Here is a 12,852-nt window from a genome sequence, read left to right as displayed (position 1 = left end):
GAGAATGTACTGAATCACGCTCTATACAGAACGGGAGAATGTACTGAATCACGCTCTATACAGAACGGGAGAATGTACTGAATCACACTCTATACAGAACGGGAGAATGTTCTGAATCACACTCTATAGAGCAGAGATTGGCACAACATTGTAAACCAACTATACTTCAACAAAGAAATAATAAATTTGAAAAATGCAAACCTCAACCTCTGCTTCATACCATATATAAAAAATTGATTTGAGGCAGATCACAAACTTAAATGCAAAATATACGACAATAAAGCTGCTAAGTGAAAACACAGAAGAGTATCTTCAGACCCTAGGATAGACAAGAAATAAGGTCTTTTAAAATTTTATCATTTTTTATTTGGCTGCGTCCAATCTTGGTAGCAGCACGTGGGATCCTAGTTCTGTGACGAAGGATCGAACCCAGGTCCCCTGCACTGGGAGCCTGGAGACTTAGCCGTTGGGCCATCAGGGAAGTCCCAAGAATTAAGATCTTAGGTCACAAAAACCCCTAACTATAAAAACGGATGTATTGGGACTCTGTTAAAATTAAGAAATTTCTGTTCATCAGAAGACATTAAGAAAGTGAAAAGCCATCTACTGGGAGAAAAGACTCAAAATACGTACATGCATCAGGAGACTTGAATTCCAAATTTATAATGAAGTTTACAAATCAGTAAGAAAATGATAACTCAGTTAAAAAAAAAAAACTTGTACAAAAGATGCAACAGGCAGCTCAGAGAGGACCAAGCAAAAGCAGCCAATCTCACTGCTCACCAGGGAGAGCAGAGCAAGGTCCCTGAGTGCTATGCACCCCCCAGGAAGGCCAGTAAGCGCAGGGGCCGACACGTCCACTGCAGACCCACACGCACGCCGTATGCTCCAGGACCCCACCTGCAGCGCCGTCCCGAGAGACGAGTCCACGGGAACATACACGGCAGCCGCAAGGACCGCCAAGTGTCCGCGGCAGGAAGAGGACGCGGCACGTTCACAGATGAAACCCTGCAAGCAGACAGACTGCTGAGACACACACGAAGGACGCTGTGCGATGCCAATTGTCTGAGCAGAAAAACCAGGTAAACTGATCAACGGGAGGGAGACTTCTGGGGCCCAAGAAACACGCTGGACCATGCTGTGTGCTCAGACCGTAAGTCACCCACACTAACCCGGCGTTCTCCAGGCTGGTACAGTTATGCGTTTTACATACGTTACGCCAAGAGAAACAGACAAACAGAAAGAACACAGTAAAACTTCCCCTGAGAAATGTCTCCCACGTGAAAGGGTTCATCAGGTCAGTAACAAAAGCTCCAGCCTAGAGGCATTTGAGAATTCCAAGGAGAGAGAGAAAACCCAAAGGTCCAAGTTAAGAAACAAACAGGGAGACGGTGAGTCAGACGGGACTGCATCCCCGTGCTGGCTGCCCAGCACACCTTGGCCCACCCTCCGTGGGCACCCACCCCAGCCCTGCCAGGCTCCCGCAGGGAAGGCGGGGGTGCAGGGCTTCTCTCCCGCTGAGCCACACCTCAGCTGGGGCTCAGCATGTTTCCAGCGAAGCCAGAGGCAAGCCCACGAGAGGGGCCTGGGGCACCGGCCTCCGGGGCGGGGGCGGGAAGTGTGGACCCCGAGTGAGCTGGACTACAACCCAGACAGTCTGTTTCTCCTCCAATTCTCTCTTGTTTTCTAAGAAAGGCACCCAAAACTGAACATAAATAGTAACTGAAGGTAAATCCATAGATTCCAACCCAACCCAGTAGGCTGGGGGCAGGTGGCAGGAAGCGAGTGCAGGACACCCCCATGGGAGGACAGAGCAGCTGCGGTGGAGAGAAGGGGGTAACCAGCCACGAGGAGGACCGTGGGGGAAAGACCTGGGCCTGGAGGAGGTGCCCAACAGACCGAGAAAGACACGCACGATTAAGTCAGCAAACAGCCGTAAACGCTGTTTAAAAAGATGAACACACAGCATGAAACAAGAGTAAAGCTAACCGACAGCAGGGAGCTCCCTGCAGCGCAAGCAGCGCGCTCCACCCTGGTCGGTGCGCAGGCCTGCGGCCACACACGCGGCCCCGACGCATCTATGTTTCTTAGAGAATGTCCGGGACACACACAGAATCTGCCTGTATCTCTCCTCCAAAAGCGACAGAAGATGACAGCAAGGACATACAATCAGCATAAACTCACCAGGACAAAGGAAAAAGCACAGGAAGTCTCCGGGGACAGGCAAGGCCGGCACACGGCGGGCGCGCTGAGGGGCCGCCGGGAAGAAGCCGGTCTGGACAAGAGCAGCAGAGTCGGGGCTGGAGCTCACAGCCACCCTCGGCCCCCACAGCCCCGTCCAGCAGGGACAGGATGCTGACGCCAGAGGGGGACCGGCCGGGCGGAGGCAGAGCCCGCCCCTCCCCGGGTGCTGGGCGCTGACCCGGGCAGGAGCCCCGGGGAAGGGGCGAGGGCGACCACCAAGCGGGCTTGCGCAGCCTCAGACTGCGCTGACCCCGTTCCCAGCAGCCCGAAAGCTCCGCTTTGACTTCTTAAACTAAGCCGTGTTTAAAATCAGATGGGGTATTTCTCTCTGTATCGCTGGTTTACCATTTTATTTCCATGAATACATCTGCATGAATGCTACTCTTTACAACTGATTTGGGTCCAATGGACAACCTGTTTTGGGCTTTTGGAAATAGATCCATTCTCTACCGGGAATAAAGTTCTTCACATGCAGATGATCTTAAAGGTGGGCGCAGAGAAGAAGGATTATAGGACAGTACCACCTAGAGGACAGCGGCGGGGCTGGGAGGAGGCCCAAGCACTGCGGGCCGCCCACAGAAGAACTCTGCTCTGGAAGCACCAGGGAGCCCCCTAAAGACACAGGACTGCAGGCTTCCAACACCGTGCGTGCTAACTCAGTCCAACGCTGTGTGGCCCCACGGACTGTAGCCCGCCAGGCTCCTCTGTCCATGCCATCCTCCAGGCAAGGATACTGGAGTGGGTTGCCATGCCCTCCTCCAGGGGATCTTCCCAACCCAGAGCTCGAACCCATATCTCATGTTTCCTGAATCGGCAGGTGGGTTCTTTACCACTAGCACCACCTGGGAAGTCCTCCAACACCATGGTCCGGGTTCAATCCCTGGTCAGAGGACTAAGATCCTTCAAGCCACGCGATGTGGCCTAAATAAATAAATAAAGGTGTGTGCCTGAAATTTGTATACACATAGTCTATGCAGGCAAAGTGAAAGACCAACAAAACCATGGGTAGAAAGGGGCAAACCCACAGCCACCATGGAGACTTTAATACGCTCCTGCAGCAACAGGCAGACAGGCAGAGCCAGGAGCAGCGAGCCCTGGGGGAAGCCTGGCCCCAGTGGCGTGCACACGCACCGCAGCTCCTGCAGAGACACGTTCTTTTCACGTGTCCAAACTGACTGTAACTGAGCAGACAGATGTTGGGCCATGAAGTCAAAGCATTCAGAAGACCGAAATCCTGCAGAATATTGTCTCTAAACACAGAAGAATCAAGCTGGATATAAGAAAAGACTCAACAACACTAACAATCCATGGGGTCAGAGGGAAAAGCTCACCGGAAAACCTAACACATTCTGATGTGAGTCATAATTAGAAGCCCACCACCTGCCCTCTCGGTAGTCAACAGCACAGTTGTCAAGCGCTGCTGGACTGGGGAGCGGCTGGCCGAGGGTGTGCTGGCCGCCACCATCCACAGCAGCAGTGGGCAGCCAGGCGGGTCCTCGAGAGCCACGGACAAGGAGACCAGGCTGCAAGGAAGGATGCTCCACCTCACCCAGAGTGCAGGTGAGGGCTGCGAAGCCTGGCAACACGTCCCGTTGGGAGGCACTCGGGTGCCAGCACGTCCCTGAGAGGGTGCTCACAGAGGCCTGAGGCGCCCCAGCAGGGTGCCCTGCCTGAGCGACAACAGCCAACATCGTGCCCAGCTGTGAGAGCATGGTGCATCCCCTCAAATCAGCACCGAGACACCTGCACACGGTGTGGGGCTGGAGGTTCTAGACAGCACTGTCGGAAGAAATTTAAACGGTGCCTAGACTAGACAGTAAAGCAAGGCTATATCGATTTTCAGATGACATGACCTCATATATAGAAGATTCTCAGAAATCCATTAAAAAACTATTAAATGGGATTTTCAAGGGTTGCAGGATACAAGATCAACACACAAATATCTATCATATTCTATACACTGGCAACAAACAATCAAAAAATGAAATAAAGAAAGCAATTTCATTTATAATAGCATCAAAAGGACGAAATATTTAAAATAAATTAACAAAGATGAAAAACTTATACTTTGAAAACCACAATAATTGTTTGAACAAGTTAAGGAAGACCTAAACCAATAGAAAGGCACTCTGCACCAGGGGTGAGGAGACTCCGCCTTGTTAACAGAGCACCATCCCCATCCCCGGACTCATCTTCAGAGGCCACTGCTCCCCGTCCCCAGACTCATCGACAGAGGCCACTGGTCCCATCCCCAGACTCATCTTCAGACACCACTGGTCCCCGTCCCCAGACTCATCGACAGAGGCCACTGGTCCTGTCCCCAGACTCATCTTCAGATGCCACTAGTCCCCGTCCCCAGACTCATCGACAGAGGCCACTGGTCCCCGTCCCCAGACTCCTCAGCAGAGCCCACTGGTCTCTGTCCAATTCTCAGTGGGCTGTTTGCAGAAACTGACAAACGCAACCTAAAACTCGTCTGTAAATTCAAGGGACTCAGAACAGGCAACAAAACAGTGTTAAAAATGAAGAACAAATTGGGAGGAGTCAAACTTCCTGACTTCAGAACGTGCTACTAAGATGCAACCAGCAAAAGGCTGACATGAGCCTGCAGGGCGGAGGCGAGAGCCCAAACCCCTGCCGGTCGCTGCCTCCCGACAAGGGCGCCACGGAGGAGTAGCCTCCTCAGCAGTGGCGCTGGGAAATGGGTACCCACATGCAGAAGAGTGCAGGTGGGCACTTACCTGAACACCAGACGCAAATACTAACTCAAGGTGACCAAAACCTCAGCCTGAGAACTAAAATCACAAAACTCGGACGGAAACACCAGCTTTATACACCTCTGCTACTTGGACTGAACCAGGCAATCTTTCTTACTAACGACACAAACGCACAGGCGGCAGAGGAGTGGACAGACCGCACATCTTCAAATTTAAACCCTTTGTGCTTCACAGTTCGCCATCAACCCACAGAATGGGTGAACGCTTTTTGCAAATCATAGAACTGATGAAAGACTTATGTATGGAGCACATAAAGAACTTTTACCACTTAATAAGAAGACAAAAAACCCAATTAAAAACAGGCCAAGCTTAGAACAGACACTTCTCCCATCTGTTGCGGGCTGGCACTCTCACAAAACACAACGAAAGTGGTCACACTGCAGGTCAAACTGCTGCCCCCACGTCATTTCTGTGCTCACTGAGACTGACTGGCTTCGGAAGGCACGGGCCCACTGGGTCCCGAGGGCGCGCAGAGCAGCCCCACAGTGACTGCAGCAAGCCCAGGGTGCCCGGCACAGGCCCGACGGCTGGGGTGGGGCCGCCTCGAACAGTTCCTCCCGGGAGGCGCGCTGGTCGCTGCAGGCCGCCACGCTCGCCCTCCGCCCCGCACCCTGTCCCGCCTGGGAGCCCACCCACCCCTGCAGCCCCCGCAGGAAAATACCGTTCTGCAGGGTTTGTGCTCGCGACTCCTTTCCCAGGCTCACGTGGAAGCCGCCACCCAGCGTTGGGGCTTTGCCAGCACCTAGAAACACAGATCAGACGGGTGAGCCAAAGCCCAGCAGAGATCCGTGGCAACAGAGTTTTTCGTTGCCTCTGGTGTTTCCAGAGCAAGAACTCAGAGGGGTCAGCACGCAGACCAGGAGTCCGCAGTGAGTGACCCCCACCCCACCGCCTCCTCTGCCCTGCCCTGGAGCCCAGAGGAGACCGTCACACAGCACCCGCCTCCCCAGGCTGCAGGGCAGGTCCGGCCCCTCACTCGGCCCTGCAGCCCTGGGCCGGCCCCTCTCATGGTTACCACAGCCATCTCAGGGGGAGGGGGCTGCGGGCTCCTGGAGGGGGAGCCTTGTCCGTGGGGCTGGAGGTCTGCAAGAGGCACCTGCGCATGCCCGCCCGCCCACCCGCAGCAGTAATCTAAGGACCCTGCTCCCAGAACATAGCCGCGGCTGCACTCAAGAGCACTCCGCCTTGAATCTCCCACCAACTCCAAGCCACCCCAGGAAGTCTCAGATACTCTGCTCCACAGGGCTTCAGGGCTGGACTTCTGCCCTGATAGCCTCCTCTGGAGACAGCCAGGTGGACATCCAATGGTTCACTAGACTTAACAAGCCCCAGCCCTGAAGCGTGATCCTCAAATGAGCCCCACGCCAAAGGGAGGGCCTGGACGCCCGAGCGCAGCAGTGGGGCGGGAGGAGCTGCCTGACCGGAGTCCAGCATGCCTGTCACAAAGCACAGGCCACAGCACTAGACACTCAAGTCAGGGGGCAGGACCGCACACCGTCAGCCACGGGGCCTGTGGGAGGACCACGTGGAGGCTCACGTGTCAGGAAGTGGAGGAGCCAGATCTCTGAGATCTGAGAGGAGGCCCCCAGGAAAACGCATGGCCCAAGTCCTGGGGCCGTCAGGCTCGCCTGGGTCATCCCTGGGCGGCCACAAATGCAGGCAGCAGGAGGACAGGCTGGCCTTCGGCTCACCTGCGGCTGTGGCATCTGCCATCTGTTGGGCACAGGGGCCGCCGCAGCAGACGCCTGCCCAGGGGCACCACACTGAGGCCTGGTGCGGTATCCCAGTGCTGCCCAACTTTTATTTCAGAAGAAGGGAAAAAGCATCACCGTTTTGTTTTAACTGAAATGAGTCTGTGTCTTAAATAAAACTGTTACAAGAATTCTGCATTCGAGGACAGACAGGGAAGCAGTCTAAACCCGCTGAAGCCCCAGGTTCCAGGAGCACGGACTCTGGGGGCCTCCCTCCCAGCCACCTCCCCTGGCCTGCCTGCCTCGACAGACCCGGCGACCAGCACGGACCGCACAGAGATGCTGCCGGATCAGTGTGGAAGTGGTTTGGGTGAGTGTTCAATGCCTGGCAAGGCCTGAAGGCTGCCCCGCCCCGCCCCTCCCCTCCCCTCCCCTCCAGCTCTCCCCCGACCCCCTCTCCAGCAGGCTGTCCTCCCCAGCCCCGCCGTCTCTCCAATGCCCCCAGCGCCCGTCCTGGGGCTGCCCTGCCGCATGTGCTCCGGAAGCTGGCTCCTGACTCGCTCTCCCCAGGCACACTCGCACACACTCAGGCACACTCGCACACACTCCCTCACACTCGCACACACTCACACACACACCACTGGTGCTCTCCAAGGTGCCTGTGTGTAGCCTCAGTCCCCTGTGTGCCGAGGAGGCACAGAGCCTGAGTTCTGGCAAGGAAGGAGCCTCCCTGGGCCGGGCCAGCAGGGGAGGGGAGGCGTGGGGGACAGACACCAGCCCCGGGACGTGGTCACAGCAGACACACATGGAGAGCAGTGGTGGAAGGTGTGAAAAGTGCTTGTTCAGCAAATCTCAGACCACTCACCACGGGCTGGGCTCCCCTGAAGCCTGGAGGGAAGTTTGAGCTCCACCTCTGGCCAAAACCACCAGTGCATGCTGTGCTAGTCCTTCAGAGGCCCTTCACACCGTTCCCTCTAGTAAAAACATCTGATATTTTCTATAACAAGATCCTGTAACAAACAAGATACAACCAGCTAAAGCTATCAAGTAGAAGGCGGTGCAGTTTCCATCACCCCAGGTGGGCCAAGAGCGCCCCCGTGTGGACAGCATGGGTATGGCCAGTAACTGCACCCAGGGCACCGCCTCGGGGTTGGGGTCTGCAAAGGCAAGAAGGTCCAAGACCCAACCCTTGCGACTCCGCAGGGGTGGAGGGGAGACTGGGGGCCCTGCTCAGCCACTCTGAGCGTGGAGGACAAGCGGAAACAACAACACCCCAGGAGCAGACAGAGAAAAGCAGCACGCTGCCCCTCCTCCAGTTCACTCACAGGCCCGTCCAACACGGATAGGCCAAGCCCTTCCTAGGCCTGTACTCACTATTCAAAGTGAGGGGTCTCTGTCGCTGCTGTGAGACTCCTTTTAAGGGAGGACGACCACACGAGGTCCAGCTGGGCAATTCCAGGACACAAGGGAAATCCAGTGGCCCCTCAGCCTGAGCTTCTAGAGCACCCGAAAGGTCCTGGGAAGTCCACACTGAGCCCACACATGGGCTTGTGGATGGACACAGACCTCGGACGCTGGTGAAGAAACAGCTAACCCGGGCGGCTGCCTAAACGTCTTTCAACCAAAGAGCTTCTCATCACAGCTGCAGGTCTGAGTGTGGAAACCACCCAGCACGGAGCACGCGAGGTGACCCAGCAGCAGCAGACGTTTTAGAACCAAGGTCCTCTCACCCAGCTGCCTCCAGGACAGAACTCAACCACTTCCTGGGAGCAGGTCCCTTCCACCCGGACCTCAGGGGGACCACAGGATAGAAACAGCCCTTCCAAAAATGGTGCTGAGGGAGTTCCCTGGTGGCCTGGTGGTTAGGATTCTGGGCTTTCACTGCCAAGGCCCAGGTTCAGTGCCTGGCCAGGTGGCGTGTGGCCAAAAAGAAAAACAACACAGTGCTGGGGCAACCGGACATCCACTGCAAAAAACAAACCTCAGCCGCACACCACACCTGATATGAGGCTTAAACTCAAAATGGTCATGAGTCTAAACATAAAACATGAAAAAGTAAAACTTAGAAGAACAGTGTGTCTCGGGCTTAGGGAATTTCTTAGAATGACAGAAAAAGTACAATCTGGAAGAGAACGGGACGACAGAGGATGAGCTGGTTGGATGGCATCACCGACTCAATGGACATGAGTTTGAGCAAATTCCGGGAGATAGTGAAGGACAGGAAAGCCTGGAATGCTGGAGTCCATGGGGTCCCAGAGAGTAGGACACAGCTTAGCAACTAAACAACAATAAAAGAAAAAAAAAATCAATAAAGGGGACCGCACCTAATTTAAGCTTTTAATTGCAAATAACCTGTCTAGCAAAGGACTTGTAACTACAATATTTAAAGAGCGCTCAAAACTCAACCTGTATAAAAACAGTAAGAAAACAACCTGTATAAAAACTATGCAAAAAACTACCGGAGCAGACATTTCAGCAAGGGGGATTCACAGCTGTTCAGCATCACTGTGCCCTAGGGGAGAGCATTAGCATGGAGAGGAGACACCACAACACACTAGGAACACACGGAAAACACGTGTAAAGGTACAGGCAACACCAAGTCCTGGGTAAGCAGCTTATGAGAATGCAAAATGGTGTTGCCACATTGGAAAGTCAGTTTGGAGGCTTGTTACCCCGTTAAACACACAGCTACCATCCGGTCCTGGGTGACCCGCGTCCGTGGCAGGAGCCACCCCCAAGTTCCCGCAGCTCTCTCAGGATCGCCTCGGACTCGCAGTGGAAGGGGCCCCGCTGCTCGCAGCGCCCCGGGCGAGTCTCCGGGGTCCCGGGCTGAGGGACGGAAGCGGGTCCCCAAGGGTGGCTCCGGGCCCCGGAGAACCAGCCGGGGGTCGGGGAGCTCCGTCCTCAGGGCGCGGCGACTGAGTCCCGAGGCGCGGAGATCCCTACCCCGGAGCCGCGGGGCTGAGCCGACCACCGCGCGGGGTGCGGGAGGCTGACGTCCTCGACCCCCGACAACCGGCCCCGAGGGGCCAGGCGACTGCGGGCGGACCACAACTGGAGCCCGGGCCGCCCTCCGTTACCGAGCCGCTCCCGCCCGACCCGGCCCCCGGGGCCCGCCCCCGCCCCCGGCCCCCTGCACGCCGCCCCCCGGCCCCCGCCGCCCCCGGTCCCCGGTCCCCGGTCCCAGGCCCCCGGCCCCCCGAGACCCCCCGCCGCCCACCGGGACGCACCGTCCAGGGACACGAACTGCCCCACGGCCGACGAGCCGCCGCCGCTGTTCTCCACGAACTGCACCTCGGACACGATGATGTTGTCCTCGAGCACCGAGCCGCAACCGGTGCACACGGCATCGCCGCGCGCCGCGTCCAGCTCGATGTCGGTGCCGCCGCACCCGCGGCACACGCGGCCCGTCATGCCGGCGGCTCCGGGGGCCCGGCCCGCGCGCGCTCCAGGCCGCCCGCCGCCGCCGCCGCCGCCGCGCCGCTCAGACTCTCGCGAGGCCGCCGCCGCCGCCGCCGCGCCGGCCGATTCGTAGCGGCAGATTCGCCGCGCGCGTACCGGGACGACGACGCCCGCCGCGGCCGTGCCGGGCGCGACGGCCGCGGGCTCCTGGGCCGAGGACTCGAAACAGCCGCCCCGCGCTGGGAACGCAGCCACCGGGCCCGGGACTCGGACCCACAGGCCGCAACGGCGGGCGCCGGGCTGAAAGGGGGCGGGGCGGGGCGGGGCGGGGCGGGGCCACTGCTCATAGGCGGGGCCTGGGCCGGCGCCGGTGGCGGTGGGCGGGGCATGGTGGGCTGGCGGGCGAATCCCAGGTCGTGGGCGTGGCTCGAGGTGGGCGGGGCCTGGAAAGGGGCGCTCAAGACTGGTCGGCTCAGGTCGAGGGTGGAGAACCGGCGGCGGGCCCGGCTCGCTACCTACAGGCCGGGCCTCCGCTTGTGGGTGCTCCGGACCCCGAGTGCCTGCAGGCCCGGCCTCCGCCTGCCGGTGCCCCCGCACCCCGCCCCCGCGCGCTCTGCCGGCAGGCTTCACCTCGTAACAGTCGCTCGTGCCGCCCTTGTTCTCCCACGGCAGGCACGTTTCTGTTGTTACATCGTCTCCAGATGCCGTTGGGTCCCCGGAAATGCGCCTGAAAAGAAATGCGCAAGACCGTATTTTCTCCTTCTCTCAGCCGCATGACCTGATCTCAGTTTCCCAACCAGGGATTGAACCCGGCCTGCCACAGCGAAAGTCCAGAGTCTTAACCACTAAGCCAGCAGGGAACTTCCAAGGCCGTTTCTTAAAAAACTTAAACCTTGACTATGGGAGCTCTAACTAAATCCGAAAATGTCCCGTTCCCACTTGAAAGCAGTGTTGTAAATACTTAAACTCTTCATGAGTCAGTGTGTAAATTCGATTTAATCCCAGCCATAATGTCAACAGGATTTTCACATAACTCAATAAGCCGGGGCTAAAGTCATCTGAATGACATACACCACAAGAACAGTCAAGAAAATTCTAAAAAAAAAAAGAAAACTCTGAAAGAAAGCAAGCTCAAGAAGAGGGAAATTGCCCTTCTGTATATGAAAACATTATATCCGGTTATATCCATTAAGCCACATGGTATTTGTACAGGGACAAATGGACACACGGACTGAAACCCAGAGTGCAGACACAACCCCAGCTCTATGTGGGAATTTAGGGGTCACGAACCACTGTGGAAAAGACAGACCGTTCAATGGTGCTGGAATTCCTGTTGAGAGGAGGAGAGGGATGAATTGAAGCCCAGCCTCACACTGTTCTAAAACGAAATCCCAAGGGCCACAGAATGGTGAAAGTAGAAACAGGCTCTCACAGTCTGTACAGGAGGGCTGAGCAACCTCCAGGAGATGGTGCAGGACCAGGAAGCCACGCAGCAGTACAGGAGGGCTGAGCAACCTCCAGGAGATGGTGCAGGACCAGGAAGCCACGCAGCAGTGCAGGAGGGCTGAGCACCCTCCAGGAGACGGGGCAGGACAGGGCAGCCACGCAGCAGTGCAGGAGGGCTGAGCACCCTCCAGGAGACGGGGCAGGACAGGGCAGCCACGCAGCAGTGCAGGAGGGCTGAGCACCCTCCAGGAGACGGGGCAGGACAGGGCAGCCACGCAGCAGTGCAGGAGGGCTGAGCACCCTCCAGGAGACGGGGCAGGACAGGGCAGCCACGCAGCAGTGCAGGAGGGCTGAGCACCCTCCAGGAGACGGGGCAGGACAGGGCAGCCACGCAGCAGTGCAGGAGGGCTGAGCACCCTCCAGGAGATGGGGCAGGACAGGGCAGCCACGCAGCAGTGCATGGGGTCGCCGGAGCCGGACACGACTGGCAGTGTACAGAGCAGGCGGGAACTGCAGTGGGTCTCAGTCTGGGGGAGGGTGGTCTGAGCGCGTCTCGCCCTCCAGGGCATCCTTGCCACAGGGCGTGGAGGCCTAGCCAGTTAAGCTTGATGACAGGCGGGACAGCTAGTCTTTTGTCGGGAAGAGCAGTTCCTGTCTCCCATCTTGTGCTGAGGAAACAGAGCTTGCTGCCGTGACAAGACGTGCCTTCGTGCACGTGTACTTGTTCCTCAGGGAGGACCCCAGAGTATTTCTCCCTTCAACAGACTTCACACGGGCACCTTGATCCCCAGAATTGCCCTATGAAATTACCGCCTCATGGCCCGATATTTCACTGGCCAAATTTCAGTATGTTAGTCATCAATTGTTGCCTAACAAATAACCACAAAAGTTAGCAGTTTAAAATGACAAGCCTTTATCACCTCACAGATTCTGTGGGTCTGGGGTCTGGGAGGGGCTTCACAGCACGGTTCTGGCCTGGGGTCTTCAGAGGCTGTGATCACAGTTTTGGCCAGGGCTTGTCCTCTGAAGACTGGGCTGGACTGGGGAGGGCGGTCTGCCTCCAAGCTCCCTCACGTGACTCTTGGTGGGGCCTGAGCCTCTCCCAGGGGTCCCTGCAGTGTCCTCACCAGGGGGCGGTGGGCTTCCCCACGGCCAGGGGCCGGGAAGCGCAGGACAGAAGCTGCGAGGTTTTGATGACCCTCCGTCACTGCACCAGCTCCACCTGGGCGTCAAGCCCACACCCGAGGAGGGAGGACCTGGGACACATTTGAAAGCACCCCCAGCTGCCCCTG

General features: G+C 57.3%; 1 protein-coding gene across 7 annotated transcripts in view; it reads right to left on the bottom strand.

The window, feature by feature from the left end:
* BRF1 (BRF1 RNA polymerase III transcription initiation factor subunit) overlaps positions 1–10,411 on the bottom strand; it is a 51,591-nt gene extending 41,180 nt beyond the window's left edge. Inside the window, exons 1-2 of one of the 7 annotated variants that reach the window (XM_044933342.1) lie at positions 9,943–10,411; positions 5,683–5,763 (exon numbers count right to left, since the gene is read on the bottom strand). In XM_044933342.1, the coding sequence (XP_044789277.1) occupies positions 5,683–5,763; positions 9,943–10,126 (265 nt within the window). In that variant the 5' untranslated portion in view covers positions 10,127–10,411. Of the gene's footprint in view, positions 1–5,682; positions 5,764–7,577; positions 7,696–9,942 lie in introns of those variants that run through there. The other 6 variants (XM_044933338.1, XM_025277463.2, XM_044933340.1 and 3 more) reach the window with 6 other exon arrangements.
* Between the last annotated feature and the right edge of the window lie 2,441 nt (positions 10,412–12,852).

Source organism: Bubalus bubalis, chromosome 20 (assembly GCF_019923935.1).
Source record: "Bubalus bubalis isolate 160015118507 breed Murrah chromosome 20, NDDB_SH_1, whole genome shotgun sequence".
In the NCBI taxonomy this organism is placed as follows: Eukaryota; Metazoa; Chordata; class Mammalia; order Artiodactyla; family Bovidae; genus Bubalus; species Bubalus bubalis.
Note: the sequence above shows the minus strand (reverse complement) of the source record. Positions and strands in the feature narration are given on the sequence as shown.